The 20,098-nt window shown below is 35.4% G+C and overlaps 1 protein-coding gene across 4 annotated transcripts in view; it reads left to right on the top strand.

Moving 5' to 3' along the window:
- The window catches only part of Mi-2 (chromodomain-helicase-DNA-binding protein Mi-2 homolog), a 692,327-nt gene that overhangs the window by 469,540 nt on the left and 202,689 nt on the right, over positions 1-20,098 (top strand). For all 4 annotated transcript variants that reach the window (XM_090390662.1, XM_090390660.1, XM_090390659.1 and 1 more), the window contains 2 exons: positions 2,643-2,735; positions 7,851-7,992. In XM_090390662.1, coding sequence (XP_090246788.1) covers positions 2,643-2,735; positions 7,851-7,992 — 235 coding nt within the window. The remainder of the gene's footprint in view (positions 1-2,642; positions 2,736-7,850; positions 7,993-20,098) is intronic.

Raw genomic sequence — 20,098 nt, 5'->3', positions numbered from 1 at the left:
CTCAGATCCATAAGTTAAAATTGGTTTGAACACTGTCTTCTATTTAGTCTACAGCTAATTTAGTGTTTTGACTAATTTTTCTCTTATTCCATATAAATTTATTCAGCTGACTTCCTACCATACCAGCTTTGTTAATTCTTTTGATGCAGTTGATATTTTCAATGTTTTTGCCTATTTTCGTTGTCTTTGTGTTGTTATTGCTGATTTTCATGCCAAATTTATTACAACAGTTATTCAATTTACTCTTTTTAATGGGTAGTTCTTTTTAAGAACCAGCTATTTCAAAGGGAAATAGTTAATACCACAGATTCAGTGAAAGAACAAAGGAAATTCAAAATAATATTTTTATTCACAAATAATATTAGTGTAGATTTTTCTGTATTATCTTAAATGGTGTTGTGTAAAATGTTTGTTTCGCAAACACTATACACAATTTTTCATTTCAAATAAGTTATCTCCTAAAGAGAAGGCCCACATATTTAGCACAATTAAAGAACATAAACATTGCATAAGTTTTCTCGTCTTGAAAATCACAAGACTTTGTAAGGATACACAAACCTTAAATTCATAACACAGTTTCTTCAACTGTCAATAATGGCCATAAAATATAAATTTTTTAACTTATGCCTGTTTTTTAACAAAAAGAAATAAAATAAAAATAACATTTGTACGATCTTTCTCAAAAAAGAATGTATTACTTTCATATCTTCTTTAGATTAACAGTTCCTTTTCAACTTCTTTAGAGTATGAAGATAAATTTAAAGTTCCCAATGTCCTTGTGGAAACTTTATTTATCCTTAAATACAAAAAAAAAAATAATTTCTTATGGATTTACAGCACTTGACTGGAATACGCTTTCTGCATACTGTATCAAAAGAAACTATCCTTTGCTTCAGGAGAATCTATATAACCATGTTCTTGCAAACATTATATGGAAGTTCGATGTTGCTGTCTGACACGGTAATCAACCTGGCAGTTTGATGAAGGGTGCTTGTACCCTTCATCAAACAAGTCAGCGGTTTTTCAGTGTCATAAAAACGTCATCAGAAAGTTCAATAATTTCTTCTCTCAAGTCCATGTTACAGAAATTAAAAACTACATTACAGGTCAGACCTTTTACAAATAAAAATATCACAATCAAATAGCTTTCGATGGGACATAAGTAACATATTTAAGTTAAGGGATATTACATCCCATATTGTTTCATAGCCGAATAAGAAACTCAAAGAGTTTCATGCCGAATATAGTAAATATATATAAAGTTCGGCGAGTCCAAGCGTAAGCAGATACCTGGACAGTGTTACAACTGACCCCTCAGGGGAGTGCAACACTGAGGAAACTCATGGTAAGGGTGGAGCAAGCTCCGATCACTATTCTTGATATTTCCCCATAATGTGAAACGCAGCTCCTTGGAACTGTATTACTGTTCTACATTATGAGTGAGAGTAGGTCACTACCCAGACCGGTTTCAACCTTTATTGAGATCTCATCAGTGAGTAGGTAGACCTAGAAATACCAAGTTTGTAGCAAACAGAACTTACATATACCCTACTATGAGAATTGCCAAGAAGGTGTCCTAATAAATTATTAATTATTCAGCGACATAAACTTATTTAAGTTGAGGAATATTACATCCCATATTGTTTCATAGCTGAATAAGAAACTCAAAGAGTTTCATGCCGAATATAGTAAATATATATAAAGTTCGGTGAGCCCAAGCGTAAGCAATTCTTCTTGGCAATTCTCATAGTAGGGTATATGTAAGTTCTGTTTGCTACAAACTTGGTATTTCTAGGTCTACCTACCCACTGATGAGATCTCAATAAAGGTTGAAACTGGTCTGGGTAGTGACCTTCTCTCACTCATAATATAGAACAGTAATACAGCTCCTAGGAGCTGGGTTTCGCATTATGGGGAAATATCAAGAATAATGATCGGAGCTTGCTCCGATCACTATTCTTGATATCAGAGGCAACTCAGTGTTGCACTCCCTGAGGGGTCATTTGTAACACTGTCCAGGTATTTGCTTACGCTTGGACTCACCAAACTTTATATATATTTACTATATTCGGCATGAAACTCTTTGATTTCTTATTTGGCTGTGAAACAATATGGGATGTAATATCCCTTAACTTAAATAAGTTTGTCGCCGAATTGAAGCCTTTGGCTCTTCATATAATTAATAAGTAACATAGATTTCTAATTATTACAAGAAATAATGCATTTTTCTGCTATATATTTCTGGAAATGTTTAGCTACATGATAAATAATAATAATAATAAAAGTTATCTTTTCCTTTTTATTTAATTATTTTATCTAATTCGGTCATGCTAAAAAAATTAATGTAAGATAATCAGATATCACTAGATAGCAGGTATTTTACAAGCATAAGTACTCTATACCATCTGATAAATCAGTTATCACAGATGAATGTTGGCATTAATAAATAACTATGGTACCTTAACTCCATAGCAAGACTGCATATCCATAATGCTCTTTATTAGTTCAGATCATAAGTCACTGAGTAAGTGTGTGGCCTGTACTCCACACATCCGGTATTTTCACTTCACTCATATATTATAAACTTTTTTGAATTATCTGAATAGTGCTTCAACATTAAATGGATTTATATTTTTTTTAAGGCTTTCAGTAGAGCTCATAGGATTGGACAGTCTAATAAAGTCATGATTTATCGTTTCGTAACAAGAGCATCTGTTGAAGAAAGGATCACTCAGGTGAGTGCACACCTAATTTAAGATCTATGTACACTGCTCAAAACAATTAGGGGGCATTTTAGCTTCTGTCAGATAATTTGCAAATAATTATAACTATTGGGTATTTATAGATTAAAATCAGCTAAAAAATCACAAAAGAAGAAAAAGAAAATTGTTGTAGAAAAACTGAAAGACCCGAACATAAATAAAAGTGCCAAGACACAGCTTAACCTGCGATTACAACAGATTAACATAGAAGAAAATAAAAGTGTGGAATCTCTTTGGAATAGCTTAAAGAATGCCCTCGTAACAAGTATTGAAGAAGTACGTTATGTGAATAATATAAAACAACAGGAATGGATGACAGATGAGATTCTTTCTCTTATTGATACAAGAAGAATGTACAAAAACAAAGACCTTGCCAAGTATACAGAAACATAACATCATCAAGAAAAAATAAAAGAAGCCAAGGAAAATTGGATGAAAAATTTATGTACTGAAATTGAACTGCTTCAGAAGAAACATGATAATTTCAATCTGTATAAGAAAATCAACGAAATTTCTGGAAAACTGAGGAAAAAGCAAATAGTGTCTCTAAGAGACGAAAATGGAAAAATAGTTCTAGAAGAAGAGAATAAAGCACAGATTTGGATAAAATATGTAACAGAACTTTTCAATGATACTAGACAGAAGCCTATAAATATAAAAGATAACATTCAAGGACCAGCAATCATGAAATGCGAAATAGAGAATGCTATACGAACAAGTAAAACAGGAAAAGCCAGTGGACCAGATGGTGTGCAAACAAAATTTTTAAAGTTAATAGAACCAGATAACATCAAACTTCTTGAAAAACTATTTAATAAAATATATGAAAGTGATGAATTTCCATCAGATTGGCTCAAATCTACATTTATCACTGTTCCAAAGAAACCCAAAGCGAATTCCTGTGGTGACTTCCGACTTATTAGTCTAATGAGCCAAACATTAAAAATATTTTTGAAAGTAATTCAGAATCGTATTTATAGAAAAGTGAAGAAACTCTAAGTGAAACACAATTCAGCTTTCGGAATGGTTTTGGTACTAGAGAGGCCCTTTTCTGTACCCAAATATTGATACAAAAATGCATAGAAAAACAGAAATCTGTCTTTATGTGTTTCATAGATTTTGAAAAAGCATTCGACAAAGTCAGGCACACTAACTTAATAGAAGTCCTTCAACAAATAAGGCTAGACGAACAAGACATAAGACTAATAACAAATCTGTATTGGAATCAGTCAGCTACTGTTCAATTAGACAACATTACCACCAGTGATATTAACATCAAAAGAGGAGTGAGACAAGGATGTGTGCTCTCACCACTCCTGTTCAACATATATGCAGAGGTAATCTTTAAAAAAGCATTGGAAGAATGTTCAGAGGGAATCACAATAAATGGAAAGATTGTTAACAACCTTCGATATGCAGATAACATTATGGATCTCCAAAAACTCATTGACAGAGTATACATAGAAAGCCAAAGAATGGGAATAAATATAAACATCAACAAGACAAAATACATGATCATCAGCAAACATCCAGCCTCATCAATGAAACTGACACTCAATGGGAAAAATATTGATCAAGTGTCAGGATATAAATATCTTGGTTGCTGGCTTAATGAACGGTGGGATCCAGAAATAGATATAAAGACAAGGATTGAAGTTGCACGGCAGTCCTTCATGAAAATGAGAACACTATTCTGCAATAAAGACCTAAACATGGAAGTCAGACGATTTTAAACATTTCCTTTCTCCAGAAAGCGATTCCAAAATCACAAAATTAAACTTTCAGATACAAGACACGTTTGAGCGACAACTTGCTGCATTTGTCCAGCTTCTAATCGACCAATGGCTTTCCAAGCCATGGATTCTGGGATGTTGCTCTGCCATTTCTAACAAAATATTGAGTGGTAGGTGACACAAGTTTACAATTGAAGTGATAATTATGCATTGTGGAAGTGAGAGCAACAAGCCACACTTTTATATCTCCCACATAATAATATGGCTAAGACAAGTTTTGACAAGTCTCAACACGATTTTGAATGCAATTGCATATTCTACGCTGTTGTATATTAAGAATATTTTAAAATAAATGTGTTACATTTGCAAATTATTTTTATCATCATCATCAAATTCCTGCCATGTACCCTCAAGGGGTGTACAAGATATGATAGTACTACTTGAAAAATTTACATCATTACTAACTTCCTATCTACAATTTTCCTCCAAATCAGTCTGTTACTTGTCAATACTCCAACATTATCAGATCTTATATTTCTGTCATTTAAGGCACTTTGTATCATATCAATCCACCTATATCTTGGTCTTCCTCTGGGTCGTTTTCCAGGCAACCTGGCCGAGAACACTTGTTTTCTTAATCTTTCCTTGCCCATTCTATTTAAGTGACCATACCACCTGAGATCAGCTCTACTAACACATTCCTCGATGCTGACAATGTCAAGTTCTTTACTAATATCCTCATTTTTAATATGATATTGCCATTAATGCCATCTGTCATAATCATCAAATTCCTGCCATGTACCCACAAGGGGTGTACAGGATATGATAGTACTACATGAAAAAATTATATCATTACTAACTTCGTATCTACAATTTTCCTCCAAATCAGTCTGTTACTTGTCAAGACTCCAACATTATCAGATCTTATATTTCTATCGTCTAAGGCACTTTGTACCATATCAATCCACCTATATCTTGGTCTTCCTCTGGGTCGTTTTGCTGCCAACCTGGAAGAGAACACTTGTTTTGCTAATCTTTCCATGCCCATTCTGTTTAGGTGACCATACCACCTGAGATTAGCTCTGCTAACACATTCCTGGATGCTGACAATATCAAGTTATTTCCTAATATTCTCGTTTTTAATATGATATTGCCATTGATGCCATCTGTTCATGTCTCTAATCTTTCTCAGGACTCTCATATCTGCGGTCTCTAGTCTTTGGTCAAGTGTTTTACTTCTGACCCAGCTCTCAGATCCATAAGTTAAAACTGGTTTGAACACTGTCTTGTATACTGCTAATTTAGTGTTCTGACTAATTTCTCTCTTATTTGATATGAATTTATTCAATTGACTTTCTACCATACCAGCTTTGTTGATTCTGTTGTCTATTTCCATATTTAATTTACCATCTTCACTAAAAATCGTGCCTAAGTAGCTGAAATGTTTTACTTGTTCCACAGGTTCTCCGTTCACAACGCAGTTGACATTTTCAATTATTCTGCCCATTTTCATTATCTTTAACTTTTTATTGCTGACCTTCATAGCATATCTATTACAACAATTATTCAATTTAGTCAGAAATATTGCAAACTTGTAGCGGATATATTTAGAAGTATAACATTGTCCGCATGAAGCAAAGAGCTGACATTAACACCGCCAATTTTAATATCGTGTTTAATACCATTTTCCTTCATAATGTGATCCATATAGATAATGAATAACAGAAGGGATAATGTACATCCTTGTCTCACACCAGATTTAACATTAAACCATCTTCCTGTACTTCCTTCAATTCTAACTGCTGACTTACAGCTCAAATAGAGGCGAAGTATTGCTTGATATAATGCCCCATGGACACCATATAACTGTAGCTTATTGAATAGCCTCTCTCTTGGCACCTTGTCATATGCCTTTTCCAGATCGACAAAACTTAAGTATAGATCTTTGTTATATTCCCATGCTTTCTCAACTATTTGTCTTAAAGTGAAGATCTGATCCTGACAGCCTCTATTTGGCCTGAATTCAACTTGTTCTTCGCCAAGCTTTTCTTCCACAATTTTTCTCAACCGTTTTTCAAGTATACTTGCATATATCTTACCATGAACACTGAGTAGGGAAATGCTTCTGTAATTCTCACATTCAGTTGTATTTCCCTTTTTATATATGGGTACTATGAGAGCTCTACTCCAATCATCGGGAATTCTTCCCTCTATCCAGGCTTTCTAAACTATGCACTGCAGCCACTGTAATACTTTTATACCACCATACTTCAGCGTTTCTGGTCGAATATCATCTACTCCTGTACTTTCAACTACCTTTCCACATTTCAAGCCTTTGATGGCTTTTTCTACTTCAAATAGTGATATGAATTCCTGACTGTATGCCTGCTGAGTGTTTTTTACCACTGTGCTATCACTGCTTGTTTCATTTAGCAATTTTTCGAAGTAATTACTCCATACTTCAAGGTTATGTTTTTCTCCCATTTTCATGTCACATTTATCTTTAACTCCTTTTATAGCACTCTTTCCTCCATTTTTAAGCTTCTTCAACAACCTTCTTGATATTTATTTTCTATGTTCTTGCCAAAGTCCTCCCATGACTTTTGTTTAACTAGTTTTATACAGTGTTTAGCTTTCTTACATTTGTCTCTATATTCTCTAAGAGCACAAGGTGACTTATTTGCCAGGAACTTTTGATATGCTTTCTTCTTTTCCTTCACTGCCTCTTTAACTTCCTGTGTCCACCATGGAGTTCTGATTTTTCTATCCTTGCAGACACCCTCACCCCATGCCTCTCTGGCTGAATCAATCAGGGTTTGCTTCAAGGCTTGCCACTGAATCTCCAAGGTTTGGTTCATGTTACTAAACTCCCATTTTTTCTCCAATAATCTGTGTATTTAGTCTACAGTTCACATCTGAGAGCTGCTGAACATTTATTCGCTTTAAAACTTTTTTACATTTTATTCTTTTCAATATGAAATTCAATTTTATCCTGCTCAAGACTAAATAGTGATCACTTCCAATTTCAAATCCTCTGTACACTCTGGTGTCCTGCACAATGGAGAAAACATCACCATCAACAATAAGATAGTCAGTGAGACTTTGTTTATTCCTTACCTCTTCTCTCCATGTGAATTTGTGCACATTTTTATGTTGGAACATGGTGTTAGTAATAACCAGTCCATGTCCTGAGCAGAAATCCAACAGGTATTTGCCATTATTATTAGCTCTGCTGTTTTCTTTATAATTTACAAGAAAACAAAAAATCCTCTAATTGTTTTGAGCAGTGTAGTTATGTGTTTTTCTATTTGATCATGAATAAGATACAGTTTTCCTTTCTTTATTATATCTTTAGGTTGCCAAAAAGAAAATGATGCTTACACACCTTGTGGTAAGACCAGGATTAGGTAGTAGAGCAAATACCATGTCAAAACAAGAGCTAGATGATATCTTAAGGTTCGGTACAGAACAACTGTTTAAAGATGATGAAGGAAAAGGTAATCTATACAATACATTTAGTTTCTAGTGATGATTTACTGAAACATCAATTAATTAACTGACAGGAAATATTTTATGAAAGTAACCTTATCTCTGCTATAAAAAAAAAATTTATGTAAAATTCTTATTTTTGTCTCTGCTGATTCCTAAGATTTTCTGAACAAGATTATTCATTTGATCATTATCAGAGATGTTTTGAATTCTTCTTAAATTTTATTTTTTAATCACGTGGATAGGCTTATGTGTTCATCACACATGTTGAATTAGATTTTAACAGTAATTGATGCAAACACAGATTGATAAGGAAATAACTATTTATTAACTTAAAAGCTAATATTTCGCTGGTATTATATCCAGCATCTTCAGAGCACAGAAACAAAGTTTGTTACAAATGCGAGACAACCACCATCTGATGTAACAGTGGGGCTAGTATAAGTAATTGCAGCGTGCAACTGTAATGGCGCCACAAGACTAAAGTCCTAATATGGCACCATCTAAGTTTAAAAAAAAAAAAAACAGTAGTCGAAATAGTTGTCTTTGAAAGTTTTGAAAATAAATGAAATAAAAATAAATTAATATTTATTTTTTATTTTTTTATTTTTTTCAAAACTTTGGACTACTATTTTTCAAAACTTTCAAAGACCGCTATTTGGACCTTTTTTTTTTTTTTCTTTTTTTTTTTTTAACTTAGATGGCTCATTTTTGGGACTTTAGTCTAGTGTTGCATGCTGCAATTACTTATACTAGCCTCACTGTTACACCGGATAGTGGTTGTCTCACATTTGTAACAAACTTTGTGTGCTCTGAAGATGCTGGATAAAATACCAACGAAATATTAGCTTTTAAGTTAATAAATAATTATTTTCTTATCAATCTGCGTTCGCATCAATTACCTTTAAAATCCAATTCAAAATATATTTTTTAATCTAATTTTCTTTCTCATTTCTACAAACTATATTGTCTGTGCTACTTCTTAATTCTTTTTTGCTTAGATCAAGTGTTCCATAAACTAAGTTTTTTCTAGAAGTTATATTTGCTGATAATGATTTGCTTAAATTATTAATGATTTAGGCTAAGTGGTTAGCGTATCTGCTCTCCAGACAAAAGGCTGTAGGTTCGAATCCCACCATGGCATAGATGTTTATGATTGTCTGTGAAAATACTGGTGGTGCTGATGGGCGTTAGATGATGTTGATATAGATGATAATGGTAGTTGGTGGATTTGAGTGGTGGAGACAGAGTTGTAGAGTAGGTGTCCTACCTTGATGAGTCTTTGGACACCCTAGAGGTGTCAAGTAATAATAATAATAATAATATATCTTTTTATTGTGGGTTTTTTCATTACCAGTTTCATTCGCTCTCTCTTGATATTTATTTTTATCCTTGCTTTCACTAGCCTATGAACACTATCATAATTAATTTGGTTAATAACAGGTAACTATTTCTCCGATCTTCAAAACAACGACCCTTTAATGTCAATTTTAATGTCCCTTGTATGTCAACCAACTTCTAGTAGAGCATTGTGCAAATTGTACCTTTACTTATTCAACCCTTTAGTTATCACACTGGCCACTTGCTTTCCCACTGCGGTCAGATAAATGGTAGATTACTTTTCATCTTCTAATACTTCTATTTTGTTCACCATGATATGAAATTTTCATTATTATGGAAGGTGAAGAGAGAACATGAGGGCATCCATCAAAGTTAAGTTTGCTTGTGGTTAAGAAAGGGGTAAGAGTTAGATATTTTTCTCACAAAGCAGGGAGTGAGTGAAATAGTTTGCCTCTTGAAGATGAGTTCATCTAGTGTGAATGAGTTAAAGGGAAGGTATAACAGCTGGTTTGGGTGATGTATAGCCTCCTTCGATGAGTTTGTTGACCCCCCTCTCTCTCTCCCCTTGGATGCCTCAGATAATAATAATAATATAATCAACTTAATTAAATTTTTTATTTGTTGATCTATCTCCAGGTTTACTTTCAGTTATTTTGTTTTTTAAAGAGAGTAGTATGTAGTACTATGTACAAAATTACTATGTTGAGTCATTGTCCTCTCTCATTTATTTGGCCCATGCTTTACATACATAGAGCACTCTTCTTGTTGTTTCTTGCCTAGAGGGGGGGGGGCGAAGCCCCTCTAGGATATTATAAAGCTAAAATTTTATTTTTCATCTGCATTATTAGTTGGTGCATATACCTTTATAATTGTCACTTTATAGAATCTTGAATTAAACCTTGCTTTAATCATCTTTCAATGAGGGTTCCCATTATGCCATTGCTGTTCTTGCTTTCCTGGACATCATTATTGTCACACCTTTTATGTCTTCATCTTTGTTTTCAGAATATATTATTTTTTCTCTTTAAATGAATTAGATTAATCCTTATCTATTCCATCTTGTCTCACTTATTCCCAATATTTCAACTTCATATCCTTTCATCTATGTGACTATATTAGCCATTTTTGATGTTTTGTGCATCATCCTTACATTTCAACATCCAGTTTGTTTTTGACTCCAAATATTTTGTATGTCTCTTTTAGTTTTTGAGTCTTGTCTGGATTTTTTGATGTATTCCTCAATTTCCTATTTTCTCCACACGAGCTTTTGCTGAGGGATGCCATTTTCAACAGTCTGTCTTCATTTTGGGCTAATTTTTGGTCAAATATTTCTATGGTCCTGATTTCCATAGCAAGGTACTTTTTAATGAGGATGGGCTGCTAGCCCTTTGCTCAACCCTCACCTATTTATCTGTGCTTGAGACTGGCATGATGTGTCATAGCCACATCATGGTGGGTTTATGCCTGTTCCACCATCCACCACTAATTTCCTAAAATTTACATCCTAAAATTAATGATTGTGAGTGCTTTTCTGTGTGTTACATCATTTTACTCAACCTAGATTAAAGAGCCTTATAATCAGCTATTATGGGCTCACTCCTGAAACGACTCATCCTGTTCAAGAAGAACCCACTTGCCAAGCATATCACTAAAAGACATACCCTCATAAAAATGAATAGTTCTTTAGCCACTGAAAATAAACTAAACCCAACAGCTGATCGTGACACATCAGATGGTGTAGTAAATATTTATTCAGAGGGAGAGAATGATACTGGTTGTCTATTCTTCCCAAAATTAATTGACAAAGATAAGACCTCGACCTCTTAGAAATCAGACCAGTCTACAATTCCAATAGAATAATTAACTTCGTACAGAAGCTGTCATGGATTCCACTAAAACATTAGTACGAACGTATCGATGAAGGTTGTACTGCACAAACCACTATGTTTCTGTCTACCAGAAACATATTTAAAACCCAGCAATGACCCTCAAGGCATTTCACTATTATTTGTAAGGACAGTACTGGAGATGGTCCTGCTCGTGATAGTCATGATCCTGGTAGACAACCATACTCCTTTCCATTGTATCCAGCTTAATACTAATCAGGAAGCAGTAGTGATTCACAGCATGTCAGTAGGATTTTTATTTGCAATATGTTCCATGAATTTACAACTAGGTTTTTAAGTTAAATCAGATTGACCTAGATAATTTTATATTGACCGCCTCAATCCATAGTTCTTATGGTGATTTTAATGGATGCAACAACTCTGTGGGGTAGTGCCAAAACAAATGGTAGAGATCATTGCATATGCTTGACATTCATGACTTCTTCCTTGTTGATAATGGATGCAATACTACCTTCTTCCATCTGCCTACCCATTCATATTCTGCAGTAGATCTTACTATCTGCTCACCTGCCATTCTTCCACTATTCATGTGGGATGTCCAAGAGAACACATACAGAGAATATATACAAATTATTTTCCTATGATTTGCATTATATCCTCACAGAAATTATGTTCTCCTACATGGATCCCCCACATGGAAAATTGACCATGCTGACTAATCTTTTTTTCCTATATTCAAAATTTAACATTGAAGCAGTCAGTGTAATACCCATCAAGAAAGCAGTGATATATGTTACAGATTGTATTATCCAAGCAGCAACATTTGCAATTCCAAAAACATAATCTCAGTTTCTACAAAAGTGCCAAACAGCCAAAAAAAAAAGATCAAGAGAGCATGGATTTTGCAGTTACCCTATCACATCAGTTATCATAGCTTTTAAACATGCTTGGGCCAAAGCACGTTATATTAGATGAAAAAGTAAAAAAGAAAATAGCCACGAGTCGAGTTTACATCTTTTATCAGTTATACAACCAGCACAAAAGTTGTTTAGATGAAGATTCAGAAAATGAAGGATAGTTATAGAACACACCATTTATCTGCTGTGAAACATAATATATGTGTTCTTGCTGAACCCAAAGCCACCAGGCATTCTAAGGGAATGCTTTGCTAGAATCTCCGCAACAGCTTCCTGTCCTCCTGAATTTTTGATAATTTACGAACAAAAAGAGAAACAGCAGCCCAAAGTTTTTTCAAATGAGCAAGAGCCTTATAATCAGCTATTTGTTAAGGAGGAACTAAAAAGAGCTCTTTTAATGTTTACATCAGTGCTGTAGTCCTGATGATGACATCCATTGTGAGATGATAAGACATCTTCCACAATCTTCATTCGATCTCCTTCTTACTGTACAATAGAATACTTACCAGGGAGGAGTTTCTAGTCATGGCTGAAGTCAGTTCTTATTGTTATCCCTAAACCAGGAAAAGATCCATCACTTTTTGTGTGTGTGTGTGTGTGTGTTGGGCCCATATATGAGAAGAGATTGGCTGGTCAGTCTATAGTACTTTAGTACCATATATGGATAGTGGGATGGGAAAGGAGAAACTTGTTGACATTCGATTTAAAAGCCCTGTATATTGTATTCCTTGGGAAATACATCAAGGGGAAGACTGTTTCCACAGTACAGCAGCAGGGATTGAAGGAGGAGGAAAAGAAACTTGTTCTGTGGGTTTCAAGGTGTACTGTGAAAGGATGTTGGGCAGCAGCTGCACATGTTCCAGTGGGCTTAGTACAGAGGAGGGGAATTATTGATGCTATTTCAGATGAACATTTTCCATGGAAATATTTATAGAATACACAAAATGTAGAGACTAAACGTCTATGTGAAACTGGAGGAAGTGAGCTGGTAAGAGATAGATCATTTATCAATCTAATTGCTCTCCTCTGTATTGAGTCAAGCATTTTATAAGAACCCCACTCCAAATGTAAGAACAGTATTCAATAGCTAGGTAGATTTGTGATTTCTATAAGGTTAACAGCTGTTTTGATGTGAAGTAACATCTTGAGTGAAAGAGAAAGCCTAGTTTTTTGGAAGCTGAGGATGCAATGGTTGTGATGTGTTTATGCCAGGAGAGGCCTGATGTCAAGGAGAGAAATTTCATCTTGTCTGGGAATTTGAGTGTTATCAAAAATAATACTGGGGGAAAATGGTTCTTTTTTGTGGAAACTAAGACAGAACTGGGTTTTACTAGCATTGAAGTTGACAAGGTTGAGGTCTGAATTAAAGGAGGTTGTGGTTGATGTTCCGTGGGTTGAAGTGAGTTGTGTAGGGTAAGGTTTATCAAATGAACGGGAGGAGTGCAATGTGCTGTCATCTGCAAAACTGTGTATTGGGTTGGAGGTCAACTGAAGTAGGTCATTGATATACAGAAGGAAGAGGGTCAGTGTGGGACCCCAGCATTAGTTGGAGGATAGGGAGCCATCACACATAGTGTGCGTCCAGACAGAAAGCTGGCAATCCATCTGTAGAAGTCCTGAGTCACTCCAAATGATGGAAGTTTGCTTAGTAAGTCTTTGTGCTAGAATCGGTCAAAGGCTTTAGAGATACCAAGTGCAACTTCTTGGGATTCGCCAAATTTTTCCATGACATATGTCCAGCGATGGGTGATATATGAAAGCAGGTCACCTGTTGATCGGCATTGACGGAATCCGTACTGATGGTCGCTTAATAGCTGGCTACCTTCAAGGTGCAGTAGGAGTTGAGAATTGATGGTTTTCTCCATCACTTAAGATAGGATTGAGGTGAGTGAGATAGGGGCGGTAGTTAGATGGCAGCGATTTGTCACCCTTTTTAGGAATGGGTTGAATATAGGCCAATTTCCAGGCTTTGAGATATACCAGTGGAGTAAGAGAGTATGTACAAACAGCATAAGATAGAGTCAGTTCTGCTGCACAGATCTTCAGGACAGTTGGAGAAATGCCATCAGGGCCAGGAGCTTTTTGTGTCTAATTTTGACAACAGGTTTTATTATCTCTTTCTGGCAAAAGGATACAGGGTGCATTGTATGTTGAGCAGTTGGAATGACTGGGGGACATTTGCCATTGTCAGTTATGCATGCATTGGAGGCAAAGTATGAAGCCAGGAGATTAGCTTTTTCTGTGGGTGATGTTGTAATTGAGCCATCTGGGTATGATAGGTGGGAGTTGTGTAAGGCAAAAATAGCGACCAATTGCTTTGTCAAGAGACCAAAAGGCATGGCTGCCGGTAAGACAGACTGCAAGTTTCCTGCTTTTTGCTTCAAATTCTGTTTTGGAATCACTGAAGGAGGATGGGGTTTTTAATTTGAGCCGATTGTGGTATGCCTGATTTTTCATTTGTACAGTCTTGGCACATCTTTTGGAGAACCAGGGTTTGGATAGGAGATGGCAGTTCAGAGGAATGTGGGAAATGTATGTTTTCATGCCAGTGAGGATTACTTGGGTGATACGTTTGGTGCATATATTTGAATTGGAAGACTGCAAACAATAGTCCAACTATGAAAATGAAGCACAGTAGTCTCGGAGGCTGTCCCATTTGGCACATTCACACCCTTGTGTGGGTGTGACTGTATCAGTGTTGTTGCATGGGGCAGGAGATGAGCACTAGGTTGTGGTCAGAATTACCCAGGGGGTTCACCACATTCACTCTATATTTGGAAGGGTCATTGGTAAGGAAGAGATCTAGGGTATTTGATGAAGGATTTGGGTTATCTGGTATTCTGGTCAGCTTGTGAACAATTTGTGTAAGGTTGTTGGTGATGGCAAATGTTTCAGCATCTCTGCCTGCAGGGTCTGTACAACTGGAAGAGGGAAGCCAACTGGTGTTATGGACATTTAAATCACCTAGGAGGATGATTTAACTATTAGGAGAGTGGGACTGGAGAAAATCAACTTTTAAGGAGAGGAAATTAAATAGCTCGAAATGATTGGTGGTATTAGGAGAGCGATAGAGACAGCAGATGAATTTGACTGAGTGGGAGAGGAATATTTTTAACCAAAGAAGATCAAAGTTTGGCAATTCTAGGTTAGGTGCTCTCTGGAAGGGTATGTCAGAGCAGATATATGCACAGACACCACCCTTTGGTCGAAAGGAGTTAAATAGTGTATAGTTTGAATGGTTGAAATGGACGGTGCTGGGAGAAGGTGAGATTTGAGTTTCTGTTAAGAAGAGTAGGTGGGATTTGGTTGACTGCAGATGATAGTGGACACTATTAATGTTGGAGTTGAGACCAGGATGTTGGTGTAGTAGAAATGCAAGGTTCTGTGAGGCATGGCTTTGACCGCAAGGGTCTTGCACTTTTCCTATGCAGTGCCTGCATAATGGTCTCCTTGGTTTGATGTTTTAAGGATACTTGTGACATAAAGACTGAATAATATATGCACGTAAACACGAGAAAGATATTTAATTAACCAAATATTTCGGTCTGGAAAAAGTAGACCATCTTCAGTGGCACTACAAAAACAGTTTAAAAAAAAAAAAAATACAAGGTGGAATACTAACAATAGATCATTTAAAAATAGAACATCACGTGGCTTGTTCTATTTTTAAATGATCTATTGTTGGTATTCCACCTTGTATTTTTTTTTTTTTTTTTTTAAACTGTTCTTGTAGCGCCACTGAAGATGGTCTACTGTTTCCAGACCGAAATATTTGGTTAATTAAATGTCTTTCTTGTGTTTACGTGCATATATTATTCAGTCTCCTTGGTGGCTACTAGTGGCATCACTTGGTTTTTGCACTAGTTCGGTGTATTTGTAGTCTATGGTCCAGCTGTTGTCTCCATTTTGGTGTTTTTCTTCTAGCTGTCTTTGGAGTTGCCATCTTTGTTCCCTTTGTGCAAAGGTTAAATCAGGTCGAGCACGTACACACAATTGGGGCAACTGTCCTTTAGCTTGCTATTTAGAGAGATTTCCAGAGATCTAGAAACTAGAAGCCTAAAGCTGTAAAATTCTTTGTTGATAAAGGACTCATTAAAACCATTATTTAAAAAAAGGCAGATTTAATATTATCTCTTGGTAGAACAGTGTCTTTGATTCCTCTTCTGTTTATTCAAGGAAATTTTCAAACTTATTGCTAAAGTTATGAAACTTATCAACATTGTGGTATCCTTTTGTCCTGTCAGGAAGATTTCTATTCCTTTCCTCACCTGAAGACAAGCTTCCCCACTCAGCTTTCCAGGTGTCTGCCAGATCCCTTGTTCCTGTGGCTTGTCTTACTTTGGAGTGTCTGGTAGATCTGTAGCTGTCCATTGTGAGGAACATAAATCTTATATCTAGTATCATGAACCTGAGCTGCCTGACCTTGCTGAACATGCTAATCATCTTGACCAAATATAGGGTACTCTTGGGGGGAGGGGATCAGAACATGGAAAGAGAGCTGATTGTAGATGATTTTCAACTTGTAATGCTAAAATATGGTAGCATAAATGTTTACCATTGGTTTACAAGTCATAATCAGTGCTAGGGGTAAAGCTTTCATCATATACTAGTTACAGAAGAGAAATAAAAAGGAATGTGAATATTATAGCTAAACTTCCCAACTAACTGCCAGGAAAGATTTGTGTGAAAGCCTTGATCAGAAGCATTAATAAAAGTCAAGCAGTGGTGGGATTCAGCCGGTTCCTAATTCCGACACGAAATTAGATATTGGATTTTGCAAAGGTGGAGCAAAATCCGATACCTAATTTTTTGTTGAGTTCAGTGAACTGGTTGTTAAAATGGCACTTGTAATCAGGGTTGTCTTTAAGGTGGGTGCCTTGGCAGCTGCCCAATGTGGAAATCACAAATTTACATTCCTTACTCATTTTTATTATAAATTTAGTTTAATCCTTTATCCAAGTATTAGTAAACAAAGTTTGTGTCTGAAAGTATCTTCAGGACTGGGGTAAGGTGGTACAACACTGGGCAACTCGTTGCAAAGGTGGAGCAAGCTAACATCACTCCTATCTCGGTATCTCCCATAATGCAAAACACATCTCCTTGCGAATATGTATAATGTTATGCATTAAGGGAAGGGCCACTACCCAGACTAGTTTCGACCTTTATTGAGGTCTCTTCAGTGGGAGCCAGGCCCAAGTGGAGATACCAGGCAGATGCATTAGCAAGGTCATCTCTATCTATAGGAGTTGCCAAACGGTGTGCCACCTTTTTATTAAATTATTCTGGATTTAGAGAAAGATGTCGAAAGTTTATTTTTCACTTGGTTAGACTATAATAAATTTAGTTTAATCCTTTATCCAAGTATTAGTAAACAAAGTTTGCGCCTGAAAGTATCTTCAGGACTGGGGTAAGGTGGTACAACACTGAGCAACTCGTTGCAAAGGTGGAGCAAGCTAACATCCCTCCTATCTCAGTATCTCCCATAATGCAAAACACATCTCCTTGCGGATATGTATAATGTTATGCATTAAGAGAAGGGCCACTACCCAGACTAGTTTCGACCTTTATTGAGATCTCTTCAGTTGGAGCCAGGCCCAAGTGGAGATACCAGCCAGAAGTATTAGTCTGGGTAGAAACTAGTCTGGGTAGTGGCCCTTCCCTTAATGCATAACATTATACATACCTGCAAGGAGATGTGTTTTGCATTATGGGAGATACTGAGATAGGAGTGATGTTAGCTTGCTCCACCTTTGCAACGAGTTTCCCGGTGTTGTACCACCTTACCCCAGTCCTGAAGATACTTTCATGTGCAAACTTTGTTTGCTCATGAAAGTATCTTGGATAAAGGATTAAACTAAATTTATTATAGTCTAACCAAGTGAAAAATAAACTTTCAACATCTTTACTCATTTTTAAAATTCATTTGCACAACAGCGTATTCTATGCGCCCATAGTAATGTTCATTCCATCCATAAGTGAAAAAAATTAGACGGAACTATGCTTGTAATATTTATTTATTCATTTTATAAAACTCATTATACCTTTGATGAAATACTACATTTTTATTCCCTCGTGTTTATTACTTCAATAAACAAACATATAACAAAGAGAAAAAGTGCCAAACAACCAGGGGGTGACACGCTGTCATTTGTTTCAGCTTTTTGTTACACCCAAAATTCCCACAAGATATTATGAGTGCTCTGGTGTTCCCTGATCGGTAAAACCATTAGGAAGCTAGGACACAATGAACCAATAGAAATATAGATTTCAAGGGTTATGTTATCGCCCATTTCAGAAGCTGTGGAAAAACTTTGATAAAAACTGCGTTTTTATCACAACTTTCCCGTGACAAACAGGTTTGTCGTACATATTATTGTACCGTATTTAATCTGCAAAGCCTATGCCATTTATTAATTCAGCAAGAAATTTTCTTTTAGTATCGATAAAATGAAGAAATGTATGTTCTGACTGATGTTTATCAATAGTAATAAGCACAGTGCTTTGTTTATAAAAGTTTATGATATGACCACACGTGGACAGAACCAGTAAAAATATTCAAATATATAAGCACATCTCTGCTTCTGCTGTTAAAATAAAACATTTTTTAATTTTTTGCAGTAGCCTTAAAAGGATGAAAAGGCAACAAAGTTTGACAGATTTTTTCAATAAGAAACCAAAATCGGAATCTGTTGTATCAGAATTGGCCTTGGATGGTACAGAACAGTTACAGGCACAACCACTCCAACTTGAAGAAAGCAGAACGTCAATTATTGAAATAAAAAAACGATAACAACTCTAAAATTGAAAATAATCTTCCTGAATGCTGGACTGGTAATTTCTAACAAAAAGTTAGGTTGCGAGTATCGTGCAAAATATGACTTTATAAAAGAGTTCATGTGTCAAAAGAATGGAAATGTTTTCAGATTGAGTCATCAGGGAAAAATAAAGAGATACAACAAGCTTCTCTAAGGAAAAAAATGAAAGAACATTTTTCATCGAAAGTTCATAACATTTGTAAAGAGAACTTAAAACAATGTGAGCAGGATTCAATAACAAAAGTAATAGATACGATGAATGAAAAATATTTAAGTACTACTTGTAGAGTATTTAATACAGTTTTTAATACCTGGCAAAAAGATGTAAACCGTTTTCAGACATAGAAGGTGAGATAGAAATGCAAATTAAAAATGGATTAGATATGAGAATAGGATTACATTCTCGTAAAACTGTTGTGAAAGTAGTTGATTTCATTGCAAAAGAAATATTTAATAAAATTATTGAAAACAATCTGAAAATATATTTGATTATTGATGAAGCTTCAACGATATCCTGCAAACCAGTTATACTTTTCTTAAAAGTTGAGGATTCAGTTACATCACCAACAATTTTCGTTGAACTAGTTGAATTGGAAAAACAAGATGCAGAGACAATATGTTCTTCAGTTATGGAAAGTTTAAATAATGTTAGGCTTACTAAGAACTACCTAGAAAAAAATTTTAATAGGCTTTTGCTCCGATTGTGCCAGTGCTATGCTTGGGAAAAAATCTGGAGTGAGCACTAGGATTGCAAAAGAGTTTCCAAACATAATAATATGGCACTGTTTAAATCATCGCCTCCATCTTGTTTTAGATGATTCAATAAAGGAAATAAAGCAAATAAATCATTTTAAAATATTTATTGATAAGATATATACTATTTTTCATCAATCCAATAAGAACCAAATTGAACTTTCCAAAATATCCGAACAACTTGGAATTGAAATTATAAAGATTGGTAGAGTTTTGGTACCAAGATGGGCTGCCTGTAGTTTAAGGTCAACCCTAGCTGTGTGGTGCACTTATCTAGTGCTACATCACTGTTTTTATTCAAATAAAAAGTACTTAGGTATGGCTGCTCATCTTGAAAATATATATTTTATAACTGATTTGGCAATGACGATTGTTATTTTAAACGAAATTTCGCTTCTTTCAAATGCACTGCAAGCAAGAAATATAGACACGATAAAGGCT

This window comes from Typopeltis vanoorti, chromosome 3 (assembly GCF_054136105.1).
Source record: "Typopeltis vanoorti isolate ZY-2024b chromosome 3, IOZ_Tvanoo_1.0, whole genome shotgun sequence".
Lineage (NCBI taxonomy): Eukaryota > Metazoa > Arthropoda > Arachnida > Uropygi > Thelyphonidae > Typopeltis > Typopeltis vanoorti.
This window is presented reverse-complemented; position numbering and strand designations above follow the sequence as displayed.